We start from the raw sequence: 13,539 nt of genomic DNA, 5'->3' as shown, positions 1-13,539 counted from the left end.
GTTCGCTGAAACAAAATAAACACACCGCACGTCAGTTGTCATTCAACAGCTCCATCTACAGGGATGAATTGATTTTATTTCTTTTAAGTTTAGGTCGAGATCTTCGGTGAGTGTTAAAAGAGAATTTTTAAAAATACTTAAATATAATTGAAAAACATTAAAAATATGCGTGGATTTATATGTCACAGTAATTTAAAAATGCAATACTAATATCAAATGGTCGATATCTATCAACCTAATTTGGATGAACTTCGATAATATTTGTGTTGACAGATATATTTATTTGTAGGAATGGCAGACCCAGCGGTTGCAAAGAAATCAAAAGCAGAAAAGAAAGCACCCAAAGAAGGTGCTCCAACAAGTGATAAACCATCAGTTAAAAGGCGTCCTTTTAAAAGACATGGACGTTTATACGCAAAAGCTATTTTTACTGGTTATAAACGAGGACTTCGTAACCAACACGAAAATACTGCATTATTATCTGTAGAAGGTACGTCTTCTAAAGATGAAAGCTGGTTTTACGTAGGAAAAAAATGTGTTTACGTATACAAAGCTAAAAACAAGACCTGTGTTCCTGGCAGACCAAAATCTGTTAAATCAAAAGTTAGAGCTATTTGGGGAAAAGTAACTAGACCGCATGGTACACGAGGTGCTGTCAGAGCTAAATTTGCAAGAAATTTACCAGCAAAGGCGATGGGACACCGTATTAGAATTGTGAGTATTTAAGTCTTATGTAGTGTTCATATTTTTTATATACTCTTAACCTAATAATTGATTGTTTGCTAAAAATGAATTATAAAGTAAGATTCCCAAGAACTCGTTTTTCTTCTTTAATATATGTGAAAACATTTATATTATAATACTTAGAGTATGAAATAGTTACTATAATTGTATATTTGCTTTTCATTCTTTGTCCTAGCATTCATTTAAGGGAATTCAATGTAAATGTAAATCACCAAAATAGGTAAAAACTTTGATGTTTCACCTATTTTAAAATATAATTTCCAATCAGAAGATACCTAAAATCAAAACAAATCATTACTCAAATATAAAAATTTAAAGAAGTAAGAAACTAATAAAATTCATAATGTTTAATATTATATTTTAAATTTATCCAACTTTACTTCTTAGACCTTTTTATGTGTTTCTTCCAATTGAAAATTGGTTTTAAAACATGTGTGCTCAAGAGTTTTTGACCTAAAAACCACGTTCATGTTCTCTCAGATAGTCTTGAATGTCCTGGAAGTTATTGAGTGCGTCTCCAAACCAATTTCTATGCTATTTTTATAACAAGTTAGCAAATGATTGATAACATTTAACTCCGAAGATTCCTTTTTTTTATTAAAATAGACCCAGAAATTTAATTTTGATTACAATTAAATCCCTAATACATAAAAAATTATTTTTTTTATCAAATTACACTGAAATGGCTAAAGAATCAGATGGAGTCTCACTTTAGAAACATTTCAGGCCTAAGAAAATCCCAAAGATTCATAACTTTTGACAAGCCACTTCTATGTTTAATACCATATTAAGCAAATGGGCATGACAAAGAACAACAACTGCAGATTCTGCTAACAAGCTATGGAAAGCTTGCAGAGCATCTACTCTATGAATGTCCTGTCCATTTTGCTAAAAGGCTTAAGGACCTTGGGAAGTGACACACAAAACCCCGCCAAAAAATAGCCTTCTTTGGGGGCAGTCTACATATTTTAAGTGTATAACAATGAGATGTACAAAATATCTTGTAGGTATATGTGCAGAGTTGTTGTAAAGCCAAAATGACTTCCCAAACAAGGAATATGTTTTTCTAAGAAATTGTGGTTTAGAACCAAGTAAAAAATTGACATATATAAAAATATTTTGATAAATAATGAAATGGAAAAGTTAATTTTTACTTGTTTTTTGAAACTAATTTTCTAACAAAAAAGACCTAAAATACAAAAGATTTGTAATAAAATAATTTATTTAAATGATTTCTGAAAAGAGTACAAATTGAGGTGTACAAAGAAGTTATGAAAACAAAGTAGAAATTTTGGCCAATAATAATTATTAAAATGTTTATTATAGCTATTATTTCGTTTTAGTTAAGAATTTAATTTTTTTATATCAAAAAAATTTTTACAGCTTTTGTTTTCAAATGTGCAATAACTATAGATCCATTATCTCATGAATTTTTATGTTAATGTAGAATAACTTCCAATTTTGGTTAGTTTCGAATAACAGATTATTAGCTTCAGTTTTTATAATAAATATGACAGGTAGCATTAATTTTTTTACAATTTTTTGTTTTATATGATGCTCAAGACATTTGAAACCTGAATTAAATTCATGTTGAAAAATAAATACTGATAAAAACAGTCCATAACTTTGTTTCCTTCTTATTTTGTCATATAGTCTATATTTTCCATTTTTTTGTTGCAGATGCTGTACCCATCCAAGATATAAATAGTTGATAATAAAAAGAAATAAATGTTTTTTTAACATATATTTTGTTTCATTTTTAAAGTTATTTATTACCTCATAACTTAATTACGATTTAGGAATAAACAAGTTTCAATGGGAAATTTTGGAGATTGTTTCAATTTATCATTTCAGATATTTTTCACAATACTTACTGATGGGTGGATGAAAAAAGAGGGTAGAAACTACTTTTTTGGAAACAGGCAGATATCGGTTACTAAAGTCCTGAAATTATGAAATTATATCCAAAAATATAAAAGTGGGTAATAGAAATAAACTATAGTCACTAGTGAGATGCCCAGTTAGAAAGAACTTTACGAGGTGTTTAAATTACATTGGAATTGTGAGATTGTTTACAAACCTTGCCACAATTATTACCAGATATGATAAATGTGAATAAATCCAATGCCGAACCGGTGATAACTCGATTTAAAAAAACCTGTAAATCAAGTTTGAAGACGAAGGCTGTAAGCTCTGCAGAGAAATCTTTCCTATATCAGGGCCAAGCATAATAAATCCCTTCTCACGCATGAATAGTCTTCATCCAAACCACAAGGAACCCTAAGAACCCCTCTCTCGATTGTAGGGGCGTAAAGTGATCAGGGTTCATGCCAATGGAAACAATTTTATACTTCGGGCTCTAGAACGATTGTGAACCAATGTATTGTATTTGATTGATTCTAGTCTGTACTTGTACATTGCTTTTTGGATTCATGGAAAAAAACTTCTTTTCTTATAAATATTTATTTTAAATAAAATTATTTACAATGTATAAACATTAATGTGGTCTATAAGAATTCAGTCCATTTTTTTACATTTTATACATTTTTATTAGCCATTTTAGTGCAATTCAGGTACTTGAAGATAGGGTGATTCAAAATTTTTTTCCGTTCTAAAGCAAAATATTAATCTACATATAGAAGAAAAAATTCTCACCAAGTTTGAGCTCCTGATATTAATTTTAAATACTTACAATTTAAAGATAAAGTTTTACTATATAAAATTTTTTTTTAATATTTTCAATAATCAGTTTATACAATAATGTAAATCAGTTTTAGAGAACTTGTTAAGAATTTTATGCTTTTCGAAATCGTTTTAGTTTTTTTTGTAACTCGCACTGGTTCACTTATAGGGGGAAAATTTTTTTTCCACAAACTGTGTTTTAACAACTTTTACTATAAAGTATGGTAAAACTTTATATTTAAATTGTAAGTACTTAAAATAGATATTAAGAGCTCAAACTCTGCGAGAATTTTTTTCTATATGTAGATTAATATTATTCTTGCACAGAAAAAAAATTTTACAGAAATAAATATGAAGAACTTAAATCTAAAAAATGCGGACAAAAATTGGATTCCACATTGATATTTGAAGAATGCTCCAACTGTAACTAATAACTTCGATTACCAAACTATAGTGCAACTTCTTTAATCCGAACACATCCCCGACGATTTAAATTTTTTTTACTTTATTTCAGTTCAATATTAAATAAGAACTATAAGAAATCAGAGAATAATTATCACCATACAAGCAGTAGTCAACTCTTTTAATCAACTGAAGGTGAACTGTTCTCCCCTTCGGTCTCTGAAGATGATAACCTGAGTTATTGAAACGCGCGTCAGACAATGTAATCGTGAGTATTTGTGTAGTGGTAGTGTAAACAGTGTGTTCAATATGAATATCACCAACTTACATTCACTTTGTTAACGTGATTTTTCATACAGTGATCTTTTCCTGGCAATTGGTTCATTTGAACTACTCACATCCATTTTGTTTGCACGATTTTCTATATGCTGAATCCATCCCTTCTTAGCATTTGGTTCATTTGAACTACTAACATCCATTTTCTATATACATAATCCCCTCTTAGAATTTCATTTGGTCTATTTGAACCAGACACTTTCAGTTTGTTTGGATGATTATTCAAACAATGATCCTCCCCAAGCATTTGGTTAATTTGAACTAGTAACATTCACTTTTTTTGCATTATTTTCCATACAGTGATCTTCTCTTGGCATTTGGTTCATATGAACTACTCACTGTTTACACTACCACTACACCAACGCTCACAATTACACTGTCTGACGCGCGTTTCTATAACCAGGTTATCGTCTTCAGAGATTTGAAAGTAAATAGTTTTTTATTATATGTCAGCATAGTGCTTCCTCATTTGAAAAATCTCGTTTTCTTTCATCTTTTTAAGCTTCGCATGAAGGTTTCGGTCGAAATACATCCAATAATCACTTCAGCTAATTAGTATATTGGACAGACTAAGAGATCCGTTAATGTCTGGTTTAATGAGCACAAATAAATTATGGAGAATAGGAAGAGGAAACACCCTTGCTGGATACAAGGAACTATTGGATATACCACAGGATTTACCTAAATTGAAGGTGGCGTAAAATATAAATAAATTATGTTGAAAAAAATTAATAGTTTAGAAACTGGAGGTTACACCTGAAATTGCACACATCACAGGCTGTATTTTTTTAGACAGAGTCCAAAAAAAAATAATAAAAAAGATAAATTCACTAGGTACGTGTTTTAATTGAAATGGAATTTAAATTGGAAAGGGCTACCGTGGAAACTTTGGAAATGGTGGAAATTCGGCATACCGCCTTTACCAGATTCTGGATCTAATGGATCTTCACCGTTGTCGAATTGTCGTCGTTTTTCTTCATCGGTCAACACCTAAATAAAAAATATTAGTATTAACAATAAATAATAGTATATTCCAATCACACCCTTGCCTCAAATAACGTGTTTTATGGAATTTAAAATATATATACTCCCCATCAAAATTGATATTTAATTTAGGACATTCTTCGAATCTAATTTTTGTTAACAGCATTCCATTTTTCGATGAGAAATAGATTATGTAAATTGTAAGGCAAGAATATTCATTGTATCCCAAATATGCCCTTTTCGATTGAGTTTACGGGAGTTAATTGGCCATAACTTTTAAATCTTTTCCAAGGATGATTATTTCCATACATGAAGAAAAAAGGGAGATTTTTGTAGGACTTCTGGTTCTAATACTTCAATGAGCATTGAAAAGACCTCGTTCAAAGGTAACCATGTCATTTTGGACCTTTATATTAATGTTACATCATTAGTAATCAGCTACCATACATATACCTTGTTTGTGTACTCTTAACCCTCAGCTGTTACACTGGGGTCGTTCGTGGCTGAGCCTTATACTTTCAAATTTACCCCCACCCCTTTAATGTTCGGAAACCGGGTCCGTAGTACCATCTAGTGTTAGTTGGACAATTGTTTTTCCATATAGTATACCTACCGATAGGTCAAGTGCGTCGGTCTATCTGTTAGACTCGAATGAATCGGAGTGACAGCTACAGTTCCGATTAATTTTTTGTGTGTGCTTAAAATCATCAAAAAGAAGTATTTTGAAAGTGTGAATGTTTTTTCCTCGGGAGTCGAATAATTCGGCAAGAGCTGCTCGACGAGACGCGAGAAATGTCTGCCGAGAATCAAGAGACTCAAGAAAGCGAATAAGTTTGAATAAAATGTTTTTAGTTTAACTTGACTATTTTTTTTTCATTACTTAGTTTATTTTTGTGAATTTTCAGTACTAAATGACGTTTGTAATAAATTACTATTATATATTTTTTCATCTAAAGTAATATGTTTCGACAAAATGTAACTGAAATTTGATGATTATTAATTAAAAAGAATTATATTAATTTTGAAAAATTTTATCAATTTTAAATAAAATTCACTTTATTTCAACACAAAAAACTCATGATTTTATATTAAAATACAATTTCCAATTTTAGTAATACCCCTTGTTAAAATTTGCATTAAAAAATATCTGATTATTATCCATTTTAAGGAATTTTATTAGTTTCAAAAGTATTTTTAAATTTTAGAGGATATTATCAATTTTAAATAATATTAATTTCAAGAGTATTTTATCGATTTTAAAGAATTTTATTAATTCCAAAAGTATTTTATCAATGTTAGAAAATATTATTAATTTTAAAGAATTTTATCAATTTCAAGAGTATTTTATCAATTTTAAAGAATATTATTAATTTCAAAAGTATTTTATCAATGTTAGAAAATATTATTAATTTTAAAGAATTTTATTAATTTCATAAGTATTTTATCGATTTTAAAGAATTTTATTAATTTCAAAAGTATTTTATCGATTTTAAAGAATTTTATTAATTTCAAAAGTATTTTTTTCAATTTTAGAAAATATTAATGTTAAAGAATTTTATTAATTTCAAAAGTATTTTTAAATTTTAGAGGATATTATCAATTTTAAATAATATTAATTTCAAGAGTATTTTATCGATTTTAAAGAATTTTATTAATTTCAAAAGTATTTTTTTCAATTTTAGAAAATATTAATGTTAGAGAATTTTATTAATTTCAAAAGTATTTTTAAATTTTAGAGGATATTATCAATTTTAAATAATATTAATTTCAAGAGTATTTTATCGATTTTAAAGAATTTTATCAATTTCAAGAGTATTTTATCAATTTTAAAGAATATTATTAATTTCAAAAGTATTTTATCAATGTTAAAAAATATTATTAATTTTAAAGAATTTTATTAATTTCATAAGTATTTTATCGATTTTAAAGAATTTTATTAATTTCAAAAGTATTTTTTTCAATTTTAGAAAATATTAATTTTAAAGAATTTTATTAATTTCAAAGAGTTTTATTAATTTTGGAGAAATTTCATTGTTTTAACACAAAAAATTCATTATTTTACTTTAAAATACAATTTCCAACTTCAGTATTACCCCCAGGTAAAATTTGCACCAAAACAAAATGTCTGATTATTGTCAATTTTAAAGAATTTCATTAATTTCAAAAGTATTTTATCGATTTTAAAGAATTTTATTAATTTCAAAAGTATTTTTTTCAATTTTAGAAAATATTAATGTTAGAGAATTTTATTAATTTCAAAAGTATTTTTAAATTTTAGAGGATATTATCAATTTTAAATAATATTAATTTCAAGAGTATTTTATCGATTTTAAAGAATTTTATCAATTTCAAGAGTATTTTATCAATTTTAAAGAATATTATTAATTTCAAAAGTATTTTATCAATGTTAAAAAATATTATTAATTTTAAAGAATTTTATTAATTTCATAAGTATTTTATCGATTTTAAAGAATTTTATTAATTTCAAAAGTATTTTTTTCAATTTTAGAAAATATTAATTTTAAAGAATTTTATTAATTTCAAAGAGTTTTATTAATTTTGGAGAAATTTCATTGTTTTAACACAAAAAATTCATTATTTTACTTTAAAATACAATTTCCAACTTCAGTATTACCCCCAGGTAAAATTTGCACCAAAACAAAATGTCTGATTATTGTCAATTTTAAAGAATTTCATTAATTTCAAAAGTATTTTATCGATTTTAAAGAATTTTATTAATTTCAAAAGTATTTTTTTCAATTTTAGAAAATATTAATGTTAGAGAATTTTATTAATTTCAAAAGTATTTTTAAATTTTAGAGGATATTATCAATTTTAAATAATATTAATTTCAAGAGTATTTTATCGATTTTAAAGAATTTTATCAATTTCAAGAGTATTTTATCAATTTTAAAGAATATTATTAATTTCAAAAGTATTTTATCGATTTTAAAGAATTTTATTAATTTCAAAAGTATTTTATCGATTTTAAAGAATTTTATTAATTTCAAAAGTATTTTTTTCAATTTTAGAAAATATTAATTTTAAAGAATTTTATTAATTTCAAAGAGTTTTATTAATTTTGGAGAAATTTCATTGTTTTAACACAAAAAATTCATTATTTTACTTTAAAATACAATTTCCAACTTCAGTATTACCCCCAGGTAAAATTTGCACCAAAACAAAATGTCTGATTATTGTCAATTTTAAAGAATTTCATTAATTTCAAAAGTATTTTATCAATTTTAAAGAATTTCATTAATTTCAAAAGTATTTTATCAATTTTAGAGAGTATTATTGATTTTAACGAATTTTTCCAATTTCAAAGATTTTTATTAATTTTATCAATTTTAAAGAAATTTACATTATTTTAACACAAAAAACTAATTATTTTACATTAAAATACAATTTCCAACTTTAGTATTACCCCCCGGTAAAATTTGCATCAAATAAATGTCTGATTATTATTAATTTAAAATCAATTCACCTCTTTAGCTGCTGCGATATCTATAAACTTCTTTTCGGCTATTTTTTTCATTTTTTCATCATTTTGGTAATTATCCGGATGCCATTTTTGCGCCATTTTCCTATAAGCTTTCACAATTTCCTTTTTAGTAGCCGACCTTTTAACTTCTAAAATTTTATAATAGTCCCTCTTTTCGGCTTGTTTCTGTCTATTTTCAGCTTTCGTTAATCCCTCTTTAGCTCGACCAGAATGTGCATCAATTTCCAAAGCGGATCTATAATCTCTGATGGCATCGTCGTAGAGTTCAGAATTTAGATAAGCTTCTGCTCTATCGCAATAAACATTTACGTCTTCGTTATAAGTTAGGGCTTCTGTACAATAAGTGATAGCTTCGGAACTTTGTTCGTCGCCGGAATAACAAGCGCAGAGAAGTCTCTTAGCTTCATAGATGATATTTTGTATATCTTTCTCGTTTTTCAATACTTTATGCGCCGATTCTATACATTGCGCGTAATCTCTATTTTCTAAACTGGTTTCGGCATCCGTTACAAATTTTTCGATCTTCTTTATTTTTTTATAATACGGAAAACAGTCTTTATGTTCCGGATCCAGTTTCAAGCATTCCCTTATCGCTTTCAAGGCTTCCGTAGCTTGACCTGCTTTATATAAAAGCTGTGCTAATTTATAGTAGCCATCCGTGTTGTCGCTTTGTAATTTTGTCGAAGATCTTATGTCAGATATAGCTGACATTTCGTCTCCGTTGAGCATGTGGAGTTCTGCTCGGAATTCATACAATTCCGATGCCCATGGACTAGTTTCTAATACATCGGACAGATAATGAATAGCCGACACGTAATCGTTATTAGCATAATAATATTCTGCACTATGTTTTTTTGATTTAACTGGATCTATCCTTAAAAGAAGTTCGTTAGCTTCTACATTATAAGGATCACTTTTCAACTGAAAATAAAGAAGATGTTCCACAATCGCAAACAAAAAAATCGACTCAAGTCGCACGTCTCTAGCAAAAAAATTTAGTTTCTGGTTTAAGCATATCAAAGCTCTTGGCGATGCGCCGACAATGAATCGATAATATCTATCGGATGTTATTAATATGTTATCGACCTCTCACTCCATTCGAGAAATTCAATAAAACCTCGGAATGTATTCTAAATCGTCCTCTACCTATCTACATTTCAAATCAAAGTAAATTTGTGGTGATTTTATTCTTTATATTGATTGGTAAATTTTTGTTTCCTTCTTTTTATTGCGCTCACAAAAATTCCGGTTATTTTTATGGAACTCCTTTTGTAGTAAGCAAATTTCATATAAATTCGTATTTTCTATTTATTTGGGAAACAGATAGAATAGAATAAATTTCGGTTTGATTATATTTAAAAAAATATAAATTCAGTTTTTTTATATGTTAGAGCATGAGCTCCTTTTTATTCAAATCTGTTTTACCTACTCGTTCCTTTTTCGCTTGCCCTTCCCCTGAATGATAATTCACGCCCTACCGTCACTTTGGGACTGTCAAGTGACCGTTGATGTTTTAAGCGGGGGTTTTGTCTTTTAGTGGACCAATAACGACAATTTTGCTTATTTATACTTCCATTCAAATAAAAATGGGCTTCATCACTCCGTTCTCTTGCGAACGGACTGACGCGGATTATCGCACAAACTTGCCGCAATGAATTCAATGTTTTCATTCGTTGTCGACGTCCTGCTGGGTTTATATATTGTTGGAATGCGAGAATTTAAACATTTTTTTTGCCAGCGACTTGCGATTGCAGGGATGTCGACCGAGTCGATTTTTTTGCTCGCGAATGTATTTGTACTTTCGCTATAAATATAATCATCGCTATAATACTCACTACATTGTAAAAGTCTAGTTGAGCTAGATCGTAATTAGCTTGCTTAAGGTGAATACTTCCTCTACTTATTCGGGCCGCAGTGAAATCAGGTTTCAATTCTATAACCCTATCAAAGTCACTAAGTGCATTTTTCGCTTTACCTAAAGCAAGGTATACTGTACCCCTTTTAAAATACGTGAGGTAGTTGTTAGGATCACCCTCTGAAAATTATTAGATTTAATTATTATCTTTATTGGATCAGTTTATCAAAAAATTTTGTGGACAGGATGAAATAGCGTTGGAATTTATTAGATGACTGTCATATGTCAAAGAATAGTAGGAGAAATAGCAGAGGGAAATAATCAAATAGTACCTAAATACACACAACGGAAATTATGGGGTATTATGTCTGCCACAAACAAGTTACCAATACTCTAACTAAACTTAAAGGAAGTGATTCCCTTCCACCATTCACTATTTTTTGCTTTCCTTTTCCAGTCCTGTATTCCTCTTTCTATTTGGTTTTCCACCACCTCTACATACCATATTTTCCTTATTCCTCCTTGTTCTATATTGATCATTTTTTTGCTCCTCTAAAATCTAATATTCTCTGTATGTGGCCCATCCACATTATTTTTTTTGGACCTTATTATTTTGCTTATTTCTGCTTCTCCAAATATTTGTTCTTCTCAGCCATAATTTTTCTTCTTTTTGACCCCCCCAGTATTTTCCTTTTCTATATATCTAACATCTCTTCTTTTGCTTTATTAAGAATCCACGTTTCGACTCACTGCTCACTGTTGGTCTTATTACTCTTTTGTATAGATGTAGCTTCTGGAAATTTTTTTGGAACTTATCACCTCACTCAGTTCTCCCAATTGCTTACTTCCCTTCGTCATCCTTACTCGTCACCGTCATCCTTGATAACCACCTCAAAATAAACATAACTTTGAACTTGTCCTAAGCTCATTCCTTTTTCTTTTTTCATTTTTATTGAAAAACTTCTTTCTTTTGTGGTGTTTTCATTATCACTTCAATTTAACTTCGTTGAATCATATATTTACTGTCTCAGCTGTTTCTATGAAGGCTCTGCAAATTTCCTTAAGCACATTGTTGAATTACAGAGAAAGGGGAAGAAAGTTTCTTGACATTTATTTTTACAAGGATGGGATTATAACATAAGAGGCGAAAATATATAAAAAAATTAACATTACAGTTTAAATAATAAAATATATAATCTAATTTAAATTAAAAAAATTGTATAACAAAGAAACATATAATATTTGAGTTCAAACTGATATAAAACAGTTTGGTATTGTTATATAATAATAACAACCTTCTACCAAAAATTATAAACAATAACAATTGGTAAAATAAACATATTTGTTGTTCACCATAAATCCAAAATATAGTATTAAGTAAATCTATATTATTTATTTTAAATACCAATTATCACTAAGTAAATTCCATATTCCATAAAGTCCACATTTCTTATCTTTTCTTAAAGATCAAAAAGAATGTTTTGGAATTTGTTAGGAATATTATAGATAAACAAAATATTCCAGGAGATCAATTATTGAGTTGTGTATTTAAATATCTTGAATGGACATTATAAGACTTTCCAGACAACAAATTTGTTAAGGGGGTTCTCTAGTTTCTTGGCTGTTTTTCTAAGGCTTTTTCAATAATTTTTTACAGGCAAACTATTGAATTAATCAATCTATTGTTTTTGCATAATCTTTATCTACATTTAAATAAGCCTCACAAATTTTTTGAACTCAAAATATATAATAGAGCCAAAGTTATAGTGGCCAACAAGATTTAAATTTAGGGGTATCAATACAATGGTCAGCTCCTCCCGGCACATGTTCCCTATACCTGTACCGTTCCAGGGTTGTAACTTGTGGATCACTTCCAATTTCGAAAAATCCTATAGTTCACAGAAACTAGAGAACCCCCTGAAAAATATTGAAATTGCACTCACAAACCACAGGATTTTTATTATAAAAGTATTCCTGTCATAAAACTGAATAAAACATATTATCACTCAAGTATCAAAAATGCCTTTTTGATAGAAACAAAAATCTTGAAATCAATCCATGTTTGAAAATTAAAAAAAAATATGTATAATGATCGCGATATATAAACACAGACAGTTTTTTGCTCTCATTTTTGAATTACACAGTTCTAGAACTTAAGCGACAATATGAAATAACCATTTAATTCTCCTTACATGTAGCGAATTTTTAAAAAATAATCATAATGGTTTCTTCATTTAAATTAATGTATATTCAAATATCTTTACAAAATACAAGTTTCACCAATAACATATTGATTGGATAAATAAAATGTTGATGCGGATAGGAAATTATTTAATAAAATGGTATAATAAAAATTTAAATATTCAACTTACCTACTGCCAGATGATACTGACTTAGGGCATCTCCTAATTGGCCGCTTCCTAAATACTGTTTGCCTAACTCTAAATGCCTATCTATCTCAGATTGTGACATACATTCTGAAACTAAAAGTTAACATTATTTTAAATAATTTACACGAGTATCATATAGTTCATTCGATTTATTAAGTATCTAGTGTACATTCCTACTTACCATCTAAAATAAGTTCGAGAGTTAATAGGACTAGATAAGGCGTAGTTTTTATCCAGAAGTTTCTAGTGAATTGATCAAAACTACTCGGCATTTTGATTATTTTGAACAGTTAGCTGGAATAAATATCTATAAATAATTGTCATAATATACATGCACTCATATCCGACCCATTGCCTTGTGTTGTCACTGTCAAAGTTAAATCGTGGTTTAACGCTATTGGTCAAGATAATAAAGAGGAGGGAAAATATGCTAGTTACACGAAGTGGTAGTTTGTTGTAAAGTGTGATAAGGCGCAGATAAAAGTTAAACGAGAAGAAGAATTATCGGAACAGTTCCATCGATCTAAGCTTTCTGTAATTGAAAAATTATATTAAAATAGGTCGTTTGTCCATTAAATTTACTAGAATAGAAATATCAGTTATATTTTATGCATAGTTGCATTTTTGTATCTAGATTGCTA

The 13,539-nt window shown here is 28.2% G+C and overlaps 2 protein-coding genes across 2 annotated transcripts; one reads left to right on the top strand and one right to left on the bottom strand.

The window, feature by feature from the left end:
• The first annotated feature begins 2 nt into the window (after positions 1–2).
• LOC130896834 (60S ribosomal protein L35a) lies at positions 3–2,486 on the top strand. Its single transcript, XM_057805168.1, has 3 exons — positions 3–106; positions 290–714; positions 2,425–2,486. The coding sequence occupies exons 2-3, from the start codon at positions 292–294 to the stop codon at positions 2,446–2,448; spliced, it is 447 nt and encodes a 148-aa protein (XP_057661151.1). The 5' UTR covers positions 3–106; positions 290–291; the 3' UTR covers positions 2,449–2,486.
• A 705-nt stretch (positions 2,487–3,191) lies between these two features.
• LOC130896825 (dnaJ homolog subfamily C member 3) lies at positions 3,192–13,354 on the bottom strand. Its single transcript, XM_057805158.1, has 5 exons — positions 13,080–13,354; positions 12,881–12,991; positions 10,489–10,688; positions 8,636–9,574; positions 3,192–5,154 (listed from the first exon to the last, which is right to left on the bottom strand). The coding sequence occupies exons 1-5, from the start codon at positions 13,168–13,170 to the stop codon at positions 5,008–5,010; spliced, it is 1,488 nt and encodes a 495-aa protein (XP_057661141.1). The 5' UTR covers positions 13,171–13,354; the 3' UTR covers positions 3,192–5,007.
• Positions 13,355–13,539: the final 185 nt, after the last annotated feature.

This window comes from Diorhabda carinulata, chromosome 7 (genome assembly GCF_026250575.1).
Source record: "Diorhabda carinulata isolate Delta chromosome 7, icDioCari1.1, whole genome shotgun sequence".
Lineage (NCBI taxonomy): Eukaryota > Metazoa > Arthropoda > Insecta > Coleoptera > Chrysomelidae > Diorhabda > Diorhabda carinulata.
Note: the sequence above shows the minus strand (reverse complement) of the source record. Positions and strands in the feature narration are given on the sequence as shown.